Source organism: Melopsittacus undulatus, chromosome 5, assembly GCF_012275295.1.
Source record: "Melopsittacus undulatus isolate bMelUnd1 chromosome 5, bMelUnd1.mat.Z, whole genome shotgun sequence".
NCBI lineage: Eukaryota > Metazoa > Chordata > Aves > Psittaciformes > Psittaculidae > Melopsittacus > Melopsittacus undulatus.
The window spans coordinates 44749275-44772021 of NC_047531.1; the positions used below are offsets into that span (position 1 = coordinate 44749275).

Below are 22747 nucleotides of genomic sequence, written 5' to 3' on the forward strand. Positions count from 1 at the left end.
GAGGCTGCTTGATAGCAATGATCAGTCTGCCAAGTGGAGGCAAGAAAGGCTGCTCACAGGCAGTAAGGAACACCAGGTTTTGTAGCCTGAAATGAGACCTGCACTGAGAGAGCTTAAACCCCAGCCCTTTTTGTGCCATTAACAGCTGCTCTTTCTCTGAATGACTATGTTTGCTACCTGTACACAACTGAGTTGTAATATTTATTACAGAGGTACTGGTTGTAGCTCCCATAGGCAAAAGTGATGTTATACATCGCACTCTGTGTGCACATCAGACTGGAAAAGCAAAGTATATTATCCCCAAACTTTAGCATTACTTCTCTGAGTAAAAGATTCACATAGTAAGAGATTATCTGGCATTTGCTAAATATTTCCTGGTACAAGACTCAGACTGCTTAATCTCAATTTGGATCAGTGGCCTAATCTCATTTTGCATTTATCTCCCAAAAGTGCACGTTGAGGCAGAAGTCTTGCTCTGCCTGGGAATAAAAAGAACCTGAGTTTGTCTCCCTCTCACACGCTATTGTTCATGTTCACCTGACAAAAAACACAGTGACCCAATTTCCCTAGGAAATACTGCATTTCAACCAGTTTTTGCTGGACTGCAAACTTCCAGTTGACGATTGAACCACAGGCTGAGTTTTCCCAACTGGTGCTGCTGGAACCATGAAATCCTTTAAAAAGCGACAGGCTCATGGTCTTGAGAGGAGAAAACCAACAGAGCTTCAACCACTGTCAGTTTTGCCCAACGACACCATGCTGGAAACCAGCATTTGAAAGAAGCTCACAAATTGAGACTGCACATGGCTCCTTGCAGTGCTTCTCGTTTCCCCAGCATCCAAGGAGGAGGAACAGCCTGAAGCTTACAGGAGCCACTCTCACTCCTGGGCCTACAACCAGCTTTCTTGTTAACTACTCATTTGCTCAAAAATCTCAACATCAGACTTAAACATACAGGAAACATTTTCATTTTCTTTGCTATTGTTAATGGATAACTGTCATGGTAGTTAAAAAGGCATACATGGAATGAGTCAGCAAGAGAAGGTAACACACATGGAGGACCTGGAAATTCTTCCTTGCTCCTTTCTGAACATCTTCTGAAGAGTCCAGTTCTGGTTAACCAAATATCATGTGGTGTTTCAGAGAAACAACCAGCTGGGCTGAGGCACCATAGCTTCTCTCAGGAAGACAGGGGTTCATTGCTCCACTTGCTGCTAGTGAGGAAGGGCTGGGGCTGGCAGCCAGTTAAGACAGCAAGACAAACTCTGAGGAGAAAGTAGCTGGAGAAATTGAGTACCATGAAGCAAACATGCTTCACTGTCCATCTCAATTATAATTCTGCTTTAAAACATAACTTAATGTTACACTTCTGAAATAGTGATTTTTCTAAGCCAGATCCACTCCTAGAGCCAGCACTGTGACAGTGTCGAAATGATGATTTTTAATCAAGTGGAGGCTGAACACGCATGTAGGGAGCACATTTAAGAGAGATGCTGTAATGATCCCAGAAAATTATAAACTTCAATGCAGTTTAGATCTGCATGCTAATGAAGAGATGCCTAGATGGGATTTGTGACAACTCAGCTCAAAAGAAATAAAATGTCAATTTATTGCAGTGTAGAGTTTTGTTATCCAATTACACAAAATATTAAAGCATCTCATCATTATTAAAGCATTTTTGTCACATATCTTGTATAGATTTTTGTCTAAATTTAACCCTAATTCTTTCTGCTTTATGGTAATTCTCCTGGGAGTAATTACTAAATTTTCACAGCAGTAATTTGGGTAGCATAAGAGCAGGTAACCTCAGCCTTGCTCTCTCCATCATAATGAAGATTCTGTCTAGAAATGTTCCTTTTCTCCTTCACATTATTTAAAATATGACACATGATCAATAACATGAAACTGCAGAAAACTTTCTCATATGATAATTCTATTGATTTTTAAAAGAAATAATTAAACTAACTGTTAAGATCAAGTTCATCAATACAATCTGACTCCTTTGTTTCCCCATCCTGAGTAGGACAAATTGATCAGGACCTCCTGGTTAACCAGTTTCCTGAAGCTTTTGCACCACAATGACAACACGCTGCATAGCCATTTTATACCGTTGTTCTCTGCTTACTCTTGCATCCACCTGTACACATCCCCACAGCTCCAGATCACATTCTTTCCCTGAATCTTCTCCATTGCATTGTATATTCCCCAAAACCTCCACCTTCATGCTCCCTCAATTTGTCTCTTCCTACACCACCAGGTTCCTTTGCAAAATTCAGTTTTAGCAAAGACATATTGTATTCTTCACAGATAACAGAATGCCAAATTATGCAAAATGACAAATTTCTTTCCACTTGGATGACAGAAGCATACCTGCAAATTAGCACCTCTGCTCAGACCATATGTTAACAACAGGATTTTACTACTAACTAGTTCTGTGCAAGGCAAAGCAGTCCCCTAGTAGAAGGTGAAATGGCAATGCTAAAAGCCTCCTGGGCTTCCTCTGAAAGCAAAGCAGCTTTTCGATAGGGATGGCTGGCTTTCATTTTCTCTTACTCTGATACCCTTAAAACCAGTTGCAATAAAATCTCTCCCCAGGTGAACTTGCATATACTTCAGCTCCCCTTTCACTTCCAGTGATCACACCAACGCCTTCATGAAGCAGCTGGTGACTTGTGCTGCCGCCGAGAGCTGCTCCTGCACCCAAGTGGTTGGAGTGAGGAATCTCTTCTACGGCAGAGAGACTAAAACTGGCAGTATGGGATTAGTTGGCGAGGAGGTACACACGGGTACCTGCTGCTGGAGAAGGGAATCTTTACAGTTTCTTGATGAAGATCATGTAAAATGTGCATGGATTTGGTTGTATTCAAGGGACGCTGCAGCGTATGTGTAGGTCCCAGATGATACTCTGGTTATCCACCTCTGCAATGACTGAGAAAAAGCCTTCAAACAATGCAGGTTGATAAGACTCAAATTTAATACGTTCTGCAAAATACACTCTTCTTTACTACGACAATGGAACAACAGATTCAAAATATTAGCAGCAGCTTATGCTGCAGAAATGGCTGAGTGCTGTGCCAGTACTACAGAATGTGGGGCAATGCACGGCAAATCAAATACATGTGGCACGGTGGGGCACAGCAGCCCTAGCAAATCCATTATTCCCCACTCAGCAGAGTCACAAACACTTCTTTACTGGCAGAAACATTCGTCCATAACATTCCTAAGATCTAATGGTGTCTGCAAGCTGCAAGATTTTCCTGAGAGGAGTAGAAGCTAATGTGTGCCTCCACTTGACAATGTTATTTCAAGTTCAAGACAGGTTACAGATAATTTATAAATTTCCCTGGAAAATAATACTCTTTCTGGAGGTGTTTCTATCTATTCAGTAGCCATGTATCTTGACGGCTTAACAAACTACTTTCTACATATTGTTTTATTTTTAAAATAAGTTTTAAGTATGTATTTCAAAGTGTTATTTATAGTACGTACAATTATTAACTTGGTTAGGTACATGGGCAGATGTGCAGATCAGCACACACATGCAGCTCTCAGTTAATGTTATTTTAAGTCTCTCATATAATTCCAAAAGCCAATTTTTGTCTCAGTTCACATGGCTCTAACAGGTGTAATTGAAACCACAAATGTGTTACAGACCAGAACAACATCAAAAGTATTCATCAGTTCTGTATCCACACTTAACATGCCTTCCTGCTAATAATTTACACTGTATGTATCAACGTAATGCATGAGCACCAAGCAGATTCCATTAGCAGATTCTCTTAACCAGGTGAAACTCGATACACTGAACTCTGTAAAAGCAGTTACTTCTAATCACGTTTGAAAAACAAAATTATGGCATGTCTTGGCTGCCCTTCAAATGCCCAATTCAAACCCCAGTGCATGCACCCAGCTTCCACTAAAAGCAATGACAGACAAAAGACACTGTCCATTTGGCCTTCACTAAGTGAAATGAAACACTGAGAAGAATAAAAAAAAGAGAACCCCCCAGATTTTGCTCGAGGTTACATAGCAGCAGAGCCAGAGGTCGACCTCAGGAACCCTGACTATCTTCCCCACATGCTTCTGACTACATTTACTGTGGGGAATTAGGGCAAACTGGGGAAGAGGCAGCGACATTGATTAGAAAGCAAAATGGATTAGGAAGCAGTGACATTAGAGTGAGTCAAAGACAGACACCATAGGAAGAGAAAAGAAAAAGAAGGAAAATTGAGAATAACAGATGAAAAATACTGAAAGCTACCATCAGAAAGGAAGCATAATGTGATGCAACAGCAAGCATAAATAACAGGACATGCACTGATAAGAGGCATTTTTCAGATACATTATATAGCTGATTGTCAAAATATTTTCAATAAATAAACAGATGCCATGTTTGCCTCTAGTAGGTGTATTTACTACTGTAAACACTGGTCTGTGCTTTAGACTGATGTTAAGGAAAGACAACTCGTCCCTTTTCTTGTCATCTATCATAGCCTCTAATCACATCTGCAGCTGCCTCAAAAATATTATCACAGAGCATTAGTTACTGACTGCACTTGGCAAAACCCAAAAGGCAGCTGTGATCATGTCCTCAAGAGTTCTGAAAAAGAGAATTACTTTAAATTCCATATAAAAGCCATACAAGGACTGAAGACTTGCCACAGGGCAGAGTCTTGAAAAATACACTGCTGAAGTTGCTGGTACTTAAAGCATAAAGCAGAAAGATACTGTGAGTGACCCAGAATTGGACACCTCACATCTAGGTGACAACCAGCAGCTCACCAGTAGAGCACAGCACAATCAACACTGCCCTGCTCCCAGGGTAGAGGCAGGCTCAGAACAGAACACATATGTGGGATAAACAGAAGAGAATGTGGAAGACAGCAAGAACGGGTATGTCCAACCTTCTGAGTCCCATCAGTCCTTTCTGAAATTACCAAACACTCTAATAAGCTCAAAGAGCAGACAAGATGTTTTTCCCTGCTGCTGGCCTATTTTGCATATGCCTGCACAAGGCCCATACACATCCTTACACTTAAAATACTGTAAGTGTTCTCCACAGGCTTCAGATAAAATTACCTCCCAGCCAAACCCATCTTCCTGGCTACCAAACCCCCTGCTTCCAGGGCTCTACAAAAATCAAAGCTGTCTGACACACTTTATGCCCCTAGAACAGAATTTATCAAAGCTTTATTTTTTAAATTTATTGTGAAACTACTGCTGAAGGGGAAAAAACGGGGTGCTGGCCGGTCTCAGCAGCTACACCTATACACTTGGAGAGGGACTGGGCAGAATCCCTGCTGGTGGCACTGATAAAATTCGCCCCTCCAAGGGCACCAGAACAAATGGATCCACACAGAAGAGGAATGAATCCACCCCCATGTCCTACAACAGCTCAGCATCAGCACTAATCAAATCAGAAGGAAAATGCACACAGAAAAGGTTGCTTTGTCATAGAAACAGCCATCGACTGTCCACACCCTCCAGCACTTGACAGCTACAGGGATGTGCATCCTTGGAGCCCTGCTTCTCCCAAAGAGGATAAAAGAGGCAGAGAAGGAGTATCATGACTTGTGGCCACAGATCTGCTCGATGTCATAGATCTCCTTGGGACAGTGAGCAGATAAGATGAGAGGCGCACCCTCTGTTATCAGAACATCATCTTCAATGCGTACACCAATGCCACGAAACCTCTCCGGGGCACTGAAGTCATCTTCAGGAATATAAATGCCTGAAAGAGGAAAGGGAATTAAACCACACAACACTCTCCAGATAATACCTTTCCCTTACTGCACCACCATGAGAGCAGGGCTGGATTTTCAGCAACATAAAGTGAGTCTGGTCCAGAAAATTTTTAATAAAGAAAGCTGCTCTTTCCCTTCACTCATGGCAGTTGGTGGGCAAAGAAAGGGAAGTGTTCCTCAGGACTGACAGGCATGTTAATAGAAACTCCCACAATTATAGCTGGCCTTTCTGCACTCCTTGCTCTCAATGCTATATTCACAGTGATGATTTTAACAATGTTCTGAATAGAGAGAGAGAGAGAAGAGCTAAGCATTAAATATCAGATTCCAGCTGACAGCTCCAAATCCAGTGACAAGCAGAAAGAAAGATTCAATGTGAAATGCCTAATTTGCAAACCTAAGTTGTGAATGCCTGTAATTGCAGACTGCAATTCTTGAGACTTCCACTACCAGTGACTGGTAGTAGTTCAGTCACAGTAACACAAACCACAACACAAGTGAACTGACCTTGCTTCTCTGCACTGCGATTGACCTGTGCTGCTGTGGGTCAAACACTAACAGTCTGAGGTCTACATTACTCTTTTCTTGCAGCACAGACACAGCTCATCACCTTGGCTGTGTCTGGGAGGGAAATGGGTTTTTCTAGTACTATAGTGACTTTGGGAGAGGAATAACTTCAGGTTTTCCAATACTGTAATTATTTGCAATTTCACCAGAAAGGACCTGAATGCTTTGGTCAGAGGGACCAACTAACTACTGAAAGCAGTATTGTTACCCTCAGTGTTGCATGCTTTTGTCCACCACTGACTATCTTTTTACCTGGTTCAATGGTTATCACCATGCCTGGCTGGAGCGGGAGTGATCGGGATATATCTGGGGTATCATGAACATCCATGCCCAAGTAATGGCCCACATGATGTGGGCAGTACTTTCGAACCGCCTGGCAGAAGACAAAACAAATGTCACAGAGGCAGTTAAACACACCCCGACCTGTTGTTCTAATACAAAAGATGGGGAGAAGAGACAGAATAGTTACGTGCTCGACTAGCAATCATACTGCCACAACTAGTTACAAAGGCCTGCTTTGCATTTACTGGACCTGGATGGCCCTCAAAACCTACCAGTACCAGATGCCTATTATGAGCATATTGTACTCTGCCTCTTCTCCTCACTGAAAAGAACAGCTTAAGTCTATCACCACCTCAGCATGAGAAAAGACTTTAGTTTTCTGCCCCAACCCTTTTGATCCCTTAAACATCCTAGCCCTGCATTGCTCCCATCAGCGGACCCTGACAACTGGCAGTAGCTGACACAGCTGTTATGTGATGTGGCAAAGAGCTCTCCTATGCACAACAGAGCAGACACTGTGATGATTTTACTCCATAGCTACAGCAGGATCTTAATTCACCTCTATAGAACACAGACAACACCCTCACCACCCCGCCACTCAAATCCCCCTCCTTCCACAGAGGAGCTCCTTGGCAGTAGGAATCAGAATTCCTCCTCTGCCCCTGCTCCTCACATTCACTGGTAACTGAGCTGCAGACACTGGTCTCATCTTGCTGTGCTGTCACCTGCTGAGAAAAAAACGGCATGATAGCCTCTGTTCACAGGCAAGAACTTGTACCGCTATTGCACTGACACTGTAGGGCAATAAAATCTGGCAGAAATCTGTCCTACTGCCAAAGGTGTAATTCTGTCACCTGGTTCTGCCACGTTTCTCGTACTGGTATCAGCAATCATGCAGGTTTGCAGTGAGTGGGAACAGAAATAAACTTCTCTAACAGCAAACCAATCCTATTTTAGCTGCAGGTCCAGCTCTAAGGCAGAGCAGTTTCCCAATCTTGTACACCAGGTAGCTCTGAAAAGCCCAATACTGACAAAAAATGGTGCAGAAGAGGCAGCCCATGGAATGACTGAGAAGAACGGGCTGCACCTTTTGGTGGCACTGCAGATTTATGCTGTGTTATACAGATCACAAAACTGCGACTAACGGCCTGCTGACAGCCCTGAACCCAGAATTTTGTGTTATTGTTATATCTCTATAGATCCCTTCAAATGGTCTGTACTTTAAAGCTGCATCTATGCTAACAAGAAGTGTAGACCAATGGGAACAGACCTGCAGAGTGAAACGGCAAGTGCCGAGGAACAAATATTCACACTATGTGTATGTAAGAATGGGGGGTTATTTCAGACCAAATTGTGCACAGGATGGTTGAAATGCATCCTCAAGTTTAGCTTTGTAAGAGAGAAATCCAGTCCTGTGCTGAGATCAGCCCCAGACAGGAGCTAAAGCACAACATGTAGCTGTAATTTTAAGATTCACCTCAAAAGCACATTATTAAGGCAAACTAAAAACACTAACATAACCCAAAGAGAAAACAGGAAGATCTAGTAGGGAGAAGCTGGAGTATAAACAAGTACCTTGAAGAAGTGGCTCTCAGTGATGCTGCTCTTTAGGACCCCCAAGTCTTTCAGTTTCTGTCCAATAAGGCTCAACATGAGGCTGTAGATATTCTCTAGACTCACACCTGGGGAGCAGAGGCTCAGGCAGGATTTTTGAATATCCAGGACAGCCTGGTATAATTCTGCTTGGGGTTTGGTAAACCTGAAAACCAGTGAGAAAAGGAAAAAAAGGACATTTCTCACAATTAAACTTCCAGAAGCTATTCTAGGGATGGATTTAGTTCAATGCTGGAGCAGGAAAAGTCAAAAAGGAAAGCAACTGGCTCCTTACATGAAATGCCAGACAAGGCATCACTGCAACATGCCCTCCAATACACTGGGTAGAGGCAGGGTTTCTCAGCTGACAGTCTAACCGCAAAGCAAAGCAAGGCAAACTAGTGCAGAGAAAAGAATGCACTTGAACCAAAACATACAGGAATCAAACACACAACCACAGCACGTCACACCACCAAATTCACAATTGATGGAACCATGTACAGGTCAGCTTAAACTCGTCTTTCTTACACACAACCAAAGTCAGCCACAGCTGAATGCACAAAAGCCCTCTCTGCACTTTACGTATGCTGTAATAGCTGGAAATAGCAGTAATTACACATATTCATGTAGCAATTAATGAGGCAGTGGGGAATACAGCTTCTCATGCTGAAAAATTACTTTATATAATTTGATTACTCTGAAGAACCACAGAATGGGACACATTAAAGCTACTCACACAGAGATTAAACACACATGTACTCAATCCATCAATTATTTAAGAGCTTCTAAAAGACCTTTCAAACAGCTGTATCACAGCTTACCTTCCATTGACAGGCCAGGTACGTGTGATGTCACTTACATAGCAGGCAGACTCACACCCACCATCCAGCAAGACCAGTTCACCATCCTGGAGAATAACAGGAAAAAATGACCTGTGTGTCAGTCTGGCTATTAACTGAGAGCAGAAAAGGAGATTATGTATTTATTTTTGCAAAGCAGCTGCAGAGATGTGAACTCCTTTTGCAGAACAACGTCCCAAGTGTTACCATAAATAGGCTATTCTATATTCCATATGAAATATTCCATATGGAATAGCCATAAATAGGCTATTCCACTTGAATTGTTTCACTGCGAGGTACTTTCTGACTGTTACGCTTTTCTACAGCCTGAAATCTTAACACACTGATTTGGAAACATTTTGGAGTAAAAAGAGACGTTTTCCTTGAACTAAACTGCACTCTGGAACATCGGTTCCATTCACATCTGGGTTGCTTACTCTAGCAAATGACACCAGTGACTCCTTTCACTAGAAGTTCTGTGCTAGTGATGGAGACAAAATGGGTTTGCAACAAAAGCACAGATTTCTGAGCTACCCACAAGATCATTAAGAGCTAAACATTTAGCCTTGTCACAAGGTAGGAGGACTCAGCAAAACCATTTCTTTGACAGTGCATTATTACTATAAATGCCCTATTGAATAGTTTGTACCATCTTCCCTGTTCTCTTCTGGGACTTCCTTGACTGCTCTAAGATACACTTCTGAATCCATCTGCTGATAAAGAAAAGACTTTTGGAAGAGAACCTCCAATTCACTTCAGTAAAACTGTTCCTTGTCAATTAAATCACTGACTGCACATCTTCCAAAAGCCATGCTTTTAAGCCCAAGGGCCAGGAACAAACCCATGGCCTTGTTGTCCCCCTGTAAAGGGGCTAACAAGAATTAGAGCAGTGAGATCTGTAAAGAATTCAGACTAAATTCTCTATGGATTTACACTGCATGGAATCCAAGGCCTTTTATAGAGATTGACTCCACAGATCCGTGACTGTGCCAGCAGCCATAGTGAGAAATGACAAGTAATAATTCTAGTACATTAAGCAGAAAATAAGAAGCAGAACTTCACTGCTAGCACAATAGCCAGTGCTAGCTACTATCATTGTGTACAGTTAAGTGCTACAAACATACACAGTAGATTAACAGTGAGTAGATCTCACTATCGCACTGAATAGACAGGCCTTTAAGTATCCATTTAAATAGTTGGGCTTTCTTCCAGAAATCCCCATTTTTTTTAAGTAAAATATAAAAAATTACTGCCCTCTTCCAGCAACTAAACAAGCTAAGTAACAGGGAATTCAGTCTGTGGTTTGATTATCCAGTAAGTGCCTTCTGTGCATTTTGTCCTCTTTCTTTAAAGCTGAGTTCACTAAGTGGTGGATTGAATAAAGTCTACATGAGGCCATAAGCAGCCTTCAGATACCTTCCAAATTAGACACTTTCTTAGCTTATTTGGCAACAAGACCTGCAGGAAGCAGTACACAAAGGAAAATAAAGAGTCAAAAAGTAAAGTTTATGAGTTTAAACCTCCTACTTAACAGTTTTGAAAAGAAACAAAAGGTCATGGTCATTTAACTGAACAGAAGTAACTGGAGTTACATGAGCATGCCTGACCTTGGAAGTCAGTACAACAGAGGAGGCTTATTTCTGCCAAAAGCAGCCTGCCATATCCTTTTGTTTGTCTCTGCAGATCATTTCAAGGTCTGCTTGCACGCCAGCTTCAAGAAAAGATAATGAACGTTTCATCCTGCATTAAGACAGAGGAAAAACACACTCCTCTGAAAAGTGCATCATGAGTAGAGCAGGTGGAGAATACAGCTCCCAAAAATACTTCTTTGAATCTAAAGGTGTATTGTCAGGAAAGCTGGAGAGGGTTCAGTTCAATAAGGTGAATCTTCAAAATAAGACAAGACACATTAATCTCCCCACAGCCGTCTAATCCACCCCTCAACATTTAATGCGATCTTTTCCCCCCTTCTTCTCCTTTCCTCGTCTACCTGGAGTCCAAAATGCTTTTCAGCTTCACCAGATCGCACTATTGCACCTTCTGTTGCAAAGCATGGCCAAGCAATGCAAGTGACAGCAGACAACACCCAACAAGTGCCTTCACTCTGCCTGCTGCAGGAGTCCCTTTTTCCTCTTTTGTGAGGTTACAACCCACCCAGTGTGGAAGCAGACATGCTCACTAAATGAAGTGATGTGCAAGCTTGTTCACAAGTCCTTCCACTGTTAGGAATTACTGCAGTAAGTGAAAGAGGACAGAGACTACATGGAGTGAAGTTAATCTGTCACTGACAGTAAAACTAACCAGGAAAGGATTCCTTTGCCCTGCACACTTGAAAAAATATATTTAAGTGTTTTGACCTGTTCAGTCAAAAAAAAAGACACATATGGGGATGGTGTGGACTGCATTTTAAGTTACTAAACAGCATATGGTTTACCTTGATGAGCTGATTGTTCTTCACATAGTGCAAAGTGTTTGATCTGTTGCCACCAGCAACAACAGGGGGGTATGCCAAGATGTCAGCACCACGAGTCCGGCACTCAAACTCAAACTGGAATTCCAATTCAGAGAGAAGGAAACTGTTAGTGCTGATGCAGTTGATTAACTGCCCTGGGGCTATTACAGTTTATGTCCTACACCTGTTTCCTTAACTTGCTGTTGTGGTTTAAAACCAAACTGCACAGCTCGTCAACTCACTCCCCTCCTTGCTCCCCCAACTACCGGAGAGGTAGGAAGGAGAATCCAAAGAATGTAGCCCCCACGGGTTGAGATAAGAACAGTTTAATAGCTAAGGTATAACTCAAATCACTACTGTTACTACTACTACAAATAATAATGATAAAGCAAATAACAAGTGAAGAAAATACAACAGCCACTGACCCATAACTCACCCCACCCTGCCCGACCGAGCACCGACTGATACCTCCTCCATTCCCCCCAGAGCTCCAGCCCTTCCAGGTAACTCCCTGTTACATCCTGGGTATGATGTGCTATGGTATGGAATACCTCTTTGGCTAGCCTGGGTCAGGTGTCCTGTCTCTCCTTCCTCCCGGCCTCCCCTCCTCCCTGGCAGAGCATGAGGCTCAGAAAAGGCCTTGGACAAACCAAACGTTTGAGCAAACTGGACAAACCAAACCATTTGAGCAATATGGACAAACCAAACATTTTGAGTAACTCAAAGCATACTTGCTATCAGCAACCGTTCTCAGCCCGAAAGTCAAAACACAGCACTGCACCAGCTACCAAGAAGGAGAAAAAATGCCTGCTACTGCTGAACTCAGGACATTATCCACCCCTTATTCCGTGCCATTCACGTCATGCTCAGCTCCCACATTTTCAATATACCATCACTCTTAAGTCCACCCCTCGATCATGAGTCAATCTCTGTGTTGCATCTCCGCTCTGATGGCCTGAAGTATCTGAGCCCACCAGGCTTAAAATCATTCACCATCCCCTTCAGCAGTTCTACAGCTTGCTGCTGGGGGCTCCATACAGCTGCCTTCCATCTCCAATGCTTCCAAAGCACTGGAGGGGTCCAGTGGACCAGATACTTGCCCATACTGTCCCACATACCCTGCCACGCATGACTGTCCAGCCTTGGGGACAGTCTCCTGGTGCTCTTATATTCTTGTCTAACCTTAGATAAGACCCAAACCTGACTCTGCTTAACTTTTGGGATCAGACTAAATGGTTGTGGGGAGAATACACTCTCTGTGTGTGTCAACATGCTGATCCCTATCACAATCAGCAGGCAGGTCCCAAGGGCACCCAAAAGCCATTCAAAACCGTCAGAATTCTCAGCTGCTGCTGCTGCTGCACTTGTCACTGGGGCTGATGCAGCTGCCGTGCTTGCCAGCTCTCCCACCACCAGCTTCTCTTCTCCCAAGTCTGCATCTTCCTCCTCTGCCTTGCTGGGAAGTGCTGCGTGGTCTCCTGCATCCTGCTGGGGCTTGGCGGGTGACTTCCGGGGGATACTCTCGGCCGCTGCAGGGCTGGGCTCGGCCGCGGGGCTCGGCTTCCCCACCGCCTGGTCCTGCTGCTTGGCTACTGCCTCTCTCCACTCCTCCAGTGCCTCCTCCCGCTGCTCTGCTACAGCTGCTTGGTTCCCGGGGCCGCTCTCCCTGGCAGCTTCAGCCGCCGCTGCCGGCTCCCGGGGCTGCCCCTTCCTGGCTTCATGCAGCCTCACACAGATGGAGGCGAGGACAAGGGCAAGGACAGTGAAGAGCAGCAGGACAGCCTGGTACAAGTCCAAGTCCACGGCCACGTCCATCCCCCCCTGCTGCTGGAGCCCCCCCATATTACAAGTCATTGGCATAAAGTACAGTGAAACAAAAACCTTAGCCCAAGCCCCATGATTGATAAACACTACCACAGCAAATACAGGTTCTAAGTAAGTTGCGACATTTTGAAACTGAGATCCAAAGAAAAAACTCTGAGAGCAAATAAATCAGCATTGTGACGAGTGACTATAAATCCACTCAGATCTGTTGTTATCTCAACCCCTCGGGCACCACGCTGGGCACCAAAAAGAATTGTCATGGTTTAAAACCAAACTCCACAGCTCGTCAACTCACTCCCCCCGTTGCTCCCCCAACTACCGGAGAGTTAGGAAGCAGAATCCAAAGAATGTAGCCCCCACGGGTTGAGATAAGAACAGTTTAATAGCTAAGGTATAACTCAAATCACTACTGTTACTACTACTACAAATAATAATGATAAAGCAAATAACAAGTGAAGAAAATACAACACCTCACCAGCCACTGACCCATAACTCACCCCACCCTGCCCGACCGAGCACCGACTGATACCTCCTCCATCCCCCCAGAGTTCCAGCCCTTCCGGGTTTCTCCTGGTTACATCCTGGGTATGATGTGCTATGGTATGGAATACCTCTTTGGCTAGCCTGGGTCAGGTGTCCTGTCTCTCCTTCCTCCCGGCCTCCCCTCCTCCCTGGCAGAGCACGAGCTCAGAAAAGGCCTTGAACAAACCAAACATTTGAGCAGTAACTCAAAACTTACTTGCTATCAGCAACCATTCCCAGCCCAAAAGTCAAAACACAGCACTGCACCAGCTACCAAGAAGGAGAAAAAATGACTGCTACTTCTGAACCTAGGACACTTGTACACCACAAAGTGAAACAGGAAAGTGAATTCACTAAATGAAAGCAGCCTTGACAGTTTTTCAAGAAGACTGGGGAAAGCACGCACTACCTAAGCCTCAAGACCTTTACCCTTCTGGAGTGATGAAGCTGATGAAAGTATGGAAATGAATGAACTTACATCTATAAACATCATCTATGTCCTCAAGACATAAATAACATGTCTTTTTTATAATTACCAAAACCACATGGAACAAAACACTCCAGGATGCCTACGTGTAGTAAAGCAGGTTTTACAATCTTGACCTAGAGTGAAAAAACTATCTGCAAAATAAATTTCAACTAAAATAATTTTCTTTACAAGTCAGTGCTGCTGCTCAATGCCATGTCAGCACAGGCCACCTATGTCACAACAGAGGGTCAAATCCTGCTGATGTTTCTAAAACATGCATCCCACTGCAATTCCTTACAGAATTCCTTACTAAGTGTGTCAGCCAATTAGTCCTTATTTTGCAAGAGGTGCATCTACACTGCTTCAAGACAGCTATGGTAATCTGACAAGGCTAGAGTCAAGAGAAGCAGGGTTTAGAAACAGGTGCTATAACTACTTAAATTCTGCACAATAGAACTGTATTATAAAATAACTTTATCTCTCATGGTTTAGAAGGGTTTGCATTTAAATACAGTGGAAAAAGACATCAATAGCAGGTAAACTTAGACAAAAACTACATTCCTTCAATAAGAGTACAAGAAGTACAACTGAGGAATTCCTCACCCTGACATTTAAATACATGACCACATGTCCTTGGGTGAAGAAACCACATGACTTGGGTGAAGGACAAACATGCTACTCACCTTTGCATACAGAAAGGCTTCATCCACTGGGGATTTGCTGGCAAACATGGTCTCTGTGAAAGCCTATGAAAAAGAAGGGCCTTTCAGTTACCAAAGGAACCTGAACTTAAAGCAAGTTCTTTTTTTTTTACCTGCTGTCTTTTGAGGAGGGCTTAAAATCAGCTGGCCTTGACATAGGAACCAGAAGCACCTGACAACACAGAGTGCTGCCAAGACTAGAACCAATCAAGCTCTGTTCCCTGTGAAACTGTCTTTAGAGTCTGATTGACTAGTTTTTGAGAAAGAATTAGATGATTGAAGCTGATCCCATGAGTTGGCATTTTACAAGTTACCTCACCTATGGATTTCCCCATTTAAATAGGAGTGCCTTATGCAGCTTTTCCTTCATAAAAAGACAAGCTGTACCTCTCTTTTCTATTTGGCTATCTACTTTAATAATAATTACAAAAACGTAATTGCATTTGAGGTATCTGTCAGATTTGTTTCAAATGGGGCAATGCGTTCAAAAGATATTTGAGGGAGAAGGGGTAATACGGAGATATACACAGGCAATGTGTTCACAAAATCCCAATTCCTAAAAATTAACAGGACAAGTGGGAAAGAAAATGGCTTGGGGAAGGAGAGGTAAAGCTGGGAAGAGAGTGAAAAGACTACCCCTGCTTTTAAAGAAAGTCTAATAGCTGCTGGCTTGTCTTTGCAGGAGTTACACTAATTGAGAGAAGCTGTAGTCCAAGCAGATTCCTGTTTCTCCTTGTCATGTTGAGGGAGCTGAGCCCAGGTGATGGTTAAGACACAGCAGCTCAGTAACAGATTAGACCAAAGCTATCCTTCCAACCCACACCACCCCATCAGCAGCCCTCCCCCCTTTCTCCTTTAAAGGAATGCACTGGTTCATTTGGAGAGCACATGACCCCATACCTCTGCTGTCACTCGTCCAGCTGTCTTCATCCTTTCAATCTCTGCAGGAGATTTGATGAGACGAAGGTTTTGCACTAGATGTCGGATGTGCTGGACATGGTGTTTGTTCCGAGCTTTTATCTCAGCCAGGGGCTGCAGGTAGTCAGAGTGCAGCTCTGTATGCACTGGTTTTCCCAGGTCGTACCAAACAATGTTTGACTCACCTGGAACACAAAATGAAAGCTGAAATAGACAAAAATAAATGAAGAATGTCTTCCCCATACTAAACAAACTCACTCCTCCTAAACTAGACCTGTTGCCGTATTTGAGAAACTAATTTCCCCTGAATCTGCATTTACAGACCAGATAGACACTTTCACTGTCACAGGATACTAGTGATCTCTTTGAAATCTTGAAGATTAACAGTTCATAGCATGCAGATTGGACAAATCCCCACCTCTATGTAAATACTGGTTTTTACAATTATCACTGAATATATATATTTTGCACCGTTCCATGCAGACTTTGCATATCAAAATTGCACTTGTATAAGCCAAGTAGCCAATGCACTACACTGGTGCATGTTCTAAATCAGTCTCTCTTTTAGCCTCCCTCCCAAAGCAGTAAGGCAATTTACCTTTTACCCATTACATGGAATCTGCTTTTTTCAGCCATTCAAAGAAGATGAACTTACTGAGGACAAACATATTTGCCCATATGAAATCTATTTAGAACATCAGAGTAAGCATCCACATTCTCCCCACAGAAACATTTTAAATGTGAATTGAGTAGAAAAGCCATGCTGAGTCTCAGCTAATGCCCACTTCTGCCCTCTTTCTTTGGTGACAATAGCCATTAGCAGATGCTTACAGTAAGTCCCTAAGAAACTGGGAGCTAACAAAAGAGTACTTCCCTTAGCACAACCTCCCAACTTCTGGTTTCTTCAGTTCAAGGCTGCATCTTCATAACAGTGATTAACTGCTTTTCACGGAGCTCTCCCCGGTGGAACTAAACACTTCAGAATCCATTTATGCTTCTAACATTCCAAACCTTCCATGAATGATCCACAACTCAAAAGGTATCAAAACCCACCATGCGATCACTTTATTCAGTGTTCCCTTTGTTTGGAAATTAAGAAAAACAGTAACTAATCATTCCTACTCATCCACTTAGTACTTTCCATAACCTTACACATCTCTCTTACACACCTTACTTTCCATTTTCTCTTTTTCAAACTGATCAAGTTTGTTCAGCGTGTATCTCACACACACTCCATAGTTTTGATCATCCTTATTGTCCTTTCTGGGACTTTTCTATTTTCAATATATCCTTTTTTGAAACAAAAGACGTAGAATCCAAGACGCTATTTAAGACTCCAGAATTCACTCTATTTATTTGTGTAATACCCCAAGCACTTGCCCTTTTTGTATTGTCATAAGCCTTTATCTTCCATTTCTAATGCATTTAAGTTCACCCTGGACTGTAAATATTGAGGCTGCATGGTGAACTTAGATGCAGAAGAACCCATCTAAAGGACCACAATGTTCATAACTCAACATCTAGACAAAAAAGGCAAGTGGGCTAACAAACTTCCTGTGTGGATCATTTTCCAAGTCTTTTATGAATAATATAGCTTCAAGTTTCCTACATGTTATCTGGTTCTAGTTCTGTCAGCAAAAGACATGACTAAAACAGTAACATGGTTTGCGATGTTCTGTTACTTACTTGCTCCTTATATTTCACAGATGTGCAACTGGCACTCAAATGGATCCACAAGGAACTCAAGAGGGGAGGAACAACTACTATTTTCAAAACTCTATTTCCATTGGTGACCCTCAAGAAGCTAACAAGAAGTTTCAACAGCCTTTGTCACACTGTCATATCCCCTGCACCTCTGCAAGTTCATCATATTCTTGAATTAGCATCACAGATCACCTTCCAAAACCCATACCATTAGACCTTACAAACCACATCTCATTTTCCTCCATTTTCTGTTACCTTTCAGCTTGGCCACCAAGTGCCTGAACTCCTCAATGGTGTAAGCTTCATCTACTCCGGTGAGAGCAATTGCCCCATCAGTACCTGATCTGGGCCCATCCCACAGCTCTCGGCTTGGATCTCTCCGGGGCACAAAAAGTATGGATTTGTGGGATGGCAGTGCTTTGCCAGGAATGCTCTGCAGCACCAGGATGCTGTCAGGCTCCTGGAACCCACAGAGGTAGAGGAAGTTAGTGTCCTGGTGGAAAACATAGGGGATGTCATTGCTCATGTAGTAGGTGGGGTTGGATAGCAGAATCACTGTGTGGTCCAATCCATCCCAGTCATTGGCTTCCTTCTGGATCAATGCCATCAGTTTGTGTCGGCGAAGAGCATATTCCACCTGTGACAATCCTGGGGTTACTTCTCCTATGAATAAAAAATCAGATTGAGAAATTCAGTGCACTTGTGCTATTTTACTAGTTGCATGCCTAATTCTCACCTACTCCCTGATGCCTTTCAATGTCATGGCTTCATTGTAATCCCTCAAAAGCCTTTTATTACTCTCCCTTGCACCTCTTCAGCTACCATTCCTTCAGTACATCCTCACTCAACTGCTCCTCCATCATGCAAAGACAGAAATGTATTTTAACCAACTGGATTTTCTGTTATGTATTTTTGTGCAGAGGCAGAAATCACAAAACCTGGTAGATTCAGACAAACATTCAAACCAGAGGAATGTTTGCTTAGAGACATGCAAAAAAAGGAGAAGGGGCAAGGCAAACTGAACTTTGACTGCTGAAAACTGATGGGGTTTATAGCACCTGGACATTGAACAGAAGATTACCTCCTGAGGCTGAGCATGAATTTCCTCAGATAAAGCTAGAATGTCTATTCAAATATACACTAAGTCGTCATAGAGTAACTAGTTCTAAACCTTAATGGGCACATTACGTCTTACAGATACTGGGAGATCAGGCAGAGACACAGAGGTTGCAGACTCTAACCAGTCACAGGATTCCAGGCAGAAACAAACCACGATCTGTAGGCTGGGGTCAGACTCCAATTCAGAGAAGGAATCGTCACCAGGGCAGAGGCAGCTTTTCTCAGTAATAACCAATCTGGATTTTTCCAAAGTTAAATGCTATATTCCTTATGACTCTAATTACATAAATGATCTTTCGGATGGAAGTACGTTTTGAACTGCTCCTGTCACAAGAGATACAAAGTACAGCAACCAAGATACTCACGAAAACCAGACTGAAGTTGAAAGAATAATCAACAGCTGCTGAAGTACGTATTTTTTTAAATGTGAGACTCCTTAACTATGATCTAAATTAATACAGAAGCCTTAATCAGTACTTTAGCTAATACCTAATTTTAACACAGATTGTATTTTCATACTGTTAACCTTTTAATTTAATAATCTTACTTTTCTCTAATGAATTGTGCAGTGACAATTATAGACTAAAAATGGAAATTTAGCTTGTACTGTAAGTTAAATTTCAAGTTAAAAAGTGGGCTGTTGCATGAGTGGGGTGGGATGGGCAAGTTCTATTCATAGAGTTTTTCCTTGACAAAGTGTTTTAAGAAAATCACATATGTTGAATTTGCATTAAACTTTACACCTTTCCAAAATCCTAACACCTATTTGGTGTAAAAATCTGAAAAAAAACCCAACAAAACCACAAACCAAAAAACAAAACCAAAACAAAAAAACAAACCATATCAAACATCAAAATCACCACATTTGGTTTACTCTGTAGATCTGAAAACTACAGAGAACACAGAAACTGTTTCAAAGCAACCTGACCTCACATTTCTGCAGTTTTACACTGCAAATTTCCTATGCTTCACTGTATTCCAGTCAGCCTTCTAACTACAACAGTTCAGTGAAGTTTAGAAGCTGCAATGGGGCAGAACATGGCATTCCCATGTGTCTTCCGACTGTGAGGCCTGAAAATTCTCTTTGCCTTAAAGGCATTTGCTTTTGCTTTTTAAAACAATAATTGCAATAAAAAGAATATATTATTTTAAGGAAAACACAGCTCCTTTATTAAATGGAAAATTACTGGGGACAACTAGAATTCACTTGGAGTGTTTCAGTCGTGAGTACTTTTAAAGGATCTGCCTCACTTACTGCGAGCTGCTAATCAGTGCCCTGAGCAACCTTATCTAATATTGAAGTTAGCCTGGCTTTGAGCAGAGGGTTACCTTTGTGAAGTTCCTTCTGACCTGAATCATTCTATAATTAAACATACCAGTATACTGTTACATATTAGTCTGTTCTCTCTGTATACCTATCTATGGAAAAAGAACACAGCACCAGAATGGTCCCTGGAACGTATTCTTGAATACAATTTTATCTCTTTTTTTTTTTAGATTTAATCACGGTCATCTCATACCTACGTGTTCATTTTCCTTAATCTCAAAACAATGCACAACCTCAGTGTCTCTTTCACCCATACCATCTAACTTCGTAGCCACAAGTCTCTTTTTCTTCTTTTCCTCACTGCTTGAATATTCTTGTGAAGGGGGCATGCTCTTTAGTCCAGTGTTGTCCATCTATCAGTGTCTTCCCAGTCTCTTTTTCTGAATGACACCTTCATTTTGTGACTCACAAGACGCTGGATATGAAGGATTCTGGCAGTTCATCTTGCACAAAGGCCTGCCCTTAATATAAACCATATGTATTTGCAGGACAACAAGCTCAGGAAATGCCACTGCCATGAAGAGTCTGCACTACCCAAGCAAGTAACAACGAGCACTCCATGAGAAAAAGGTAAAAGCCAACACGTTGAAGCCTATTTCTGGAATCAGTATCATCTCAGACAAGGAAATGAGCTACTGAGCTACTAAACATAATTAATGGCTAATGAAGGTAATCATAAACAGCTGAAACCACAAACACCTATATGATGCAGAAAATCAATACTTTGTCCTGGAAACCTCAGAAAAATAGAGACCAGAAAGAATAACAATGACTGGTTCATACAGGACCTGAGCCTAACCTGGTTTGAGAAGGTGAGGGTGTGTGAAAGGGCTGGGCTGGCCAAGATACCGGTTTGGAATCTTCTTCTGCTGGGCAGGCTGGATGGAAAACCTTCGAAGAGCACATGACTTGCAAACTAGAGGAAAAGAAATGCACAAGGTCAAGGTAAAGACCTTTTCAGTTCTGACTCTAAATACCATTTATTCACATTATATGGCACGAATATCCCTTCTTCTCAATTTGTTGTGTACCACAATAGTTTATGGAACAACATGCACACAACTAATAAACAAATATTCATATAACATTCAGAAAAATAAACAATTCTTTTTGCATGAAACATACTCAGAGAGTCCCCATTTATGTATTTAATTTACTTTATAGTAGCAATACCCAAACTCAAAATGGTTCCTCAGAAGCATACAGTTATGTACCCCACTTCCAAATCCACACACAGCCAAAGCAGGCAAGTTCTAAAGTGAATTACAAGTGTGCACTTGGAAGCTAGGGGTGCACGTGGTAAGACAAAAGCTAAAATTAAATACAATTGTCACAAGCTTTACCAGCTTTGAAATTCTCCGTTACAGCCTCTTGCAGTTGGAGAATTGCTTCTGCTAGATACAGATCATGAGACACATGGATGGATGCAATAATCAGTTTCCTAACATCTAGCAGCTGATGTTTTGGAAACTGGATCTCTTTCATGTCACTTGTCATGTGGCTACTACAAAATCAATCCATGCTGCCATAGCACATCACTGGATTCTTGAAACAAATGATAATCAAGTCTTTGCTAGCATAAGCAAGAGCAACACAAGCAAAACAGCTGCCTGCCTTTCAGGGAATTAAGACTCAAAGGCTTACAGCAAAATGTACAGACTGTCAATTTTCTGTGGGAGCCTGTATTATTAGCCACTAATTGAAGATTACTTATGCATGCCAACTAATAGTCGTAACATAAAGCATTCACTGTGTGATGATCGATGGGAGTAACAGCCTGGAGACTGTTATTATTACAGCTTTCTGTGTGACTTCATAGACTCACAGACTGGTTTGGGTTCAAATGGACTTTAAAGCTCCACCTGTTCCAACTTCCAGACGACATTGCTCCAAGCCCTGTCCAACTTAGCCTTGAACACTGCCAGGGATGGGGCAGCCACAGCTTCTCTGGACAACCTGTGCCAGGACCTCAGCACCCTCACAGTAAATAATTTCTTATCTCTAACCTAAATCTCCTCTGTCAGGTTAAAGCCATTCCCCCCTGTCCTGTCACTACCTGCCCTTGCAAAAAGGCCTCTCCAGATTTCTTGTAGGTCTCTCTAGGCACTGGAACCTGCTCTAAGATCTCCCGAGCCTTCCTCCAAAAGACGAGTGTAAAGTGTTTTCAGTTTCTATTTACACAGAAGAGAAATACGATAGCTTCCAACAGAACACATCCGGCATTAAGCAAAGCAGTATTCTGAAGACTGTGAGGAGCTCTCCACACCGTTGCTTTATTTTTCAACCAATAAGCCACTTCCCCCTCATTCAGCCTTGACAGGGGCTACAACTCCGCTGCCGCAGCGAGCTGCCTCCCTCGTACCCACAGCGCCAAAGGGGCCGAGAGTAGCCTCATCCCTCGCCCGCCCTGGTGAGCAGGACGGTCTCTAAGCCTGCATAACCCTTGGCGTGTCCTGGGCCGTCTGTCACCGGAGGCCGGGAGATGGATGGAGCCCGGCGGCAGTGCACTGGTGGGGTGAAGCAATGCCCGTAAGTGGGGCGGTGTCTGACCTGAGCAGCCGCGCCAGCCCCTCACCACCGCCGCCACAAACCCCCAGCCCGGAAGCCGCGCCATCTCCGAGGGCACGGAGCTCAGCTCCCTCTCCTCCTCCCTTCCCACGGCCCGCGCATGGCGGGGCCTTCCCCT

General features: G+C 42.8%; 1 protein-coding gene across 1 annotated transcript; it reads right to left on the reverse strand.

The window, feature by feature from the left end:
- Window positions 1-2950: 2950 nt before the first annotated feature.
- XPNPEP3 (X-prolyl aminopeptidase 3) lies at window positions 2951-22721 on the reverse strand. Its single transcript, XM_005150328.4, has 10 exons — window positions 22612-22721; window positions 20861-20977; window positions 17871-18278; window positions 15894-16096; window positions 14976-15038; window positions 11460-11573; window positions 9008-9093; window positions 8169-8352; window positions 6564-6684; window positions 2951-5731 (listed from the first exon to the last, which is right to left on the reverse strand). The coding sequence occupies exons 1-10, from the start codon at window positions 22673-22675 to the stop codon at window positions 5565-5567; spliced, it is 1527 nt and encodes a 508-aa protein (XP_005150385.1). The 5' UTR covers window positions 22676-22721; the 3' UTR covers window positions 2951-5564.
- Between the last annotated feature and the right edge of the window lie 26 nt (window positions 22722-22747).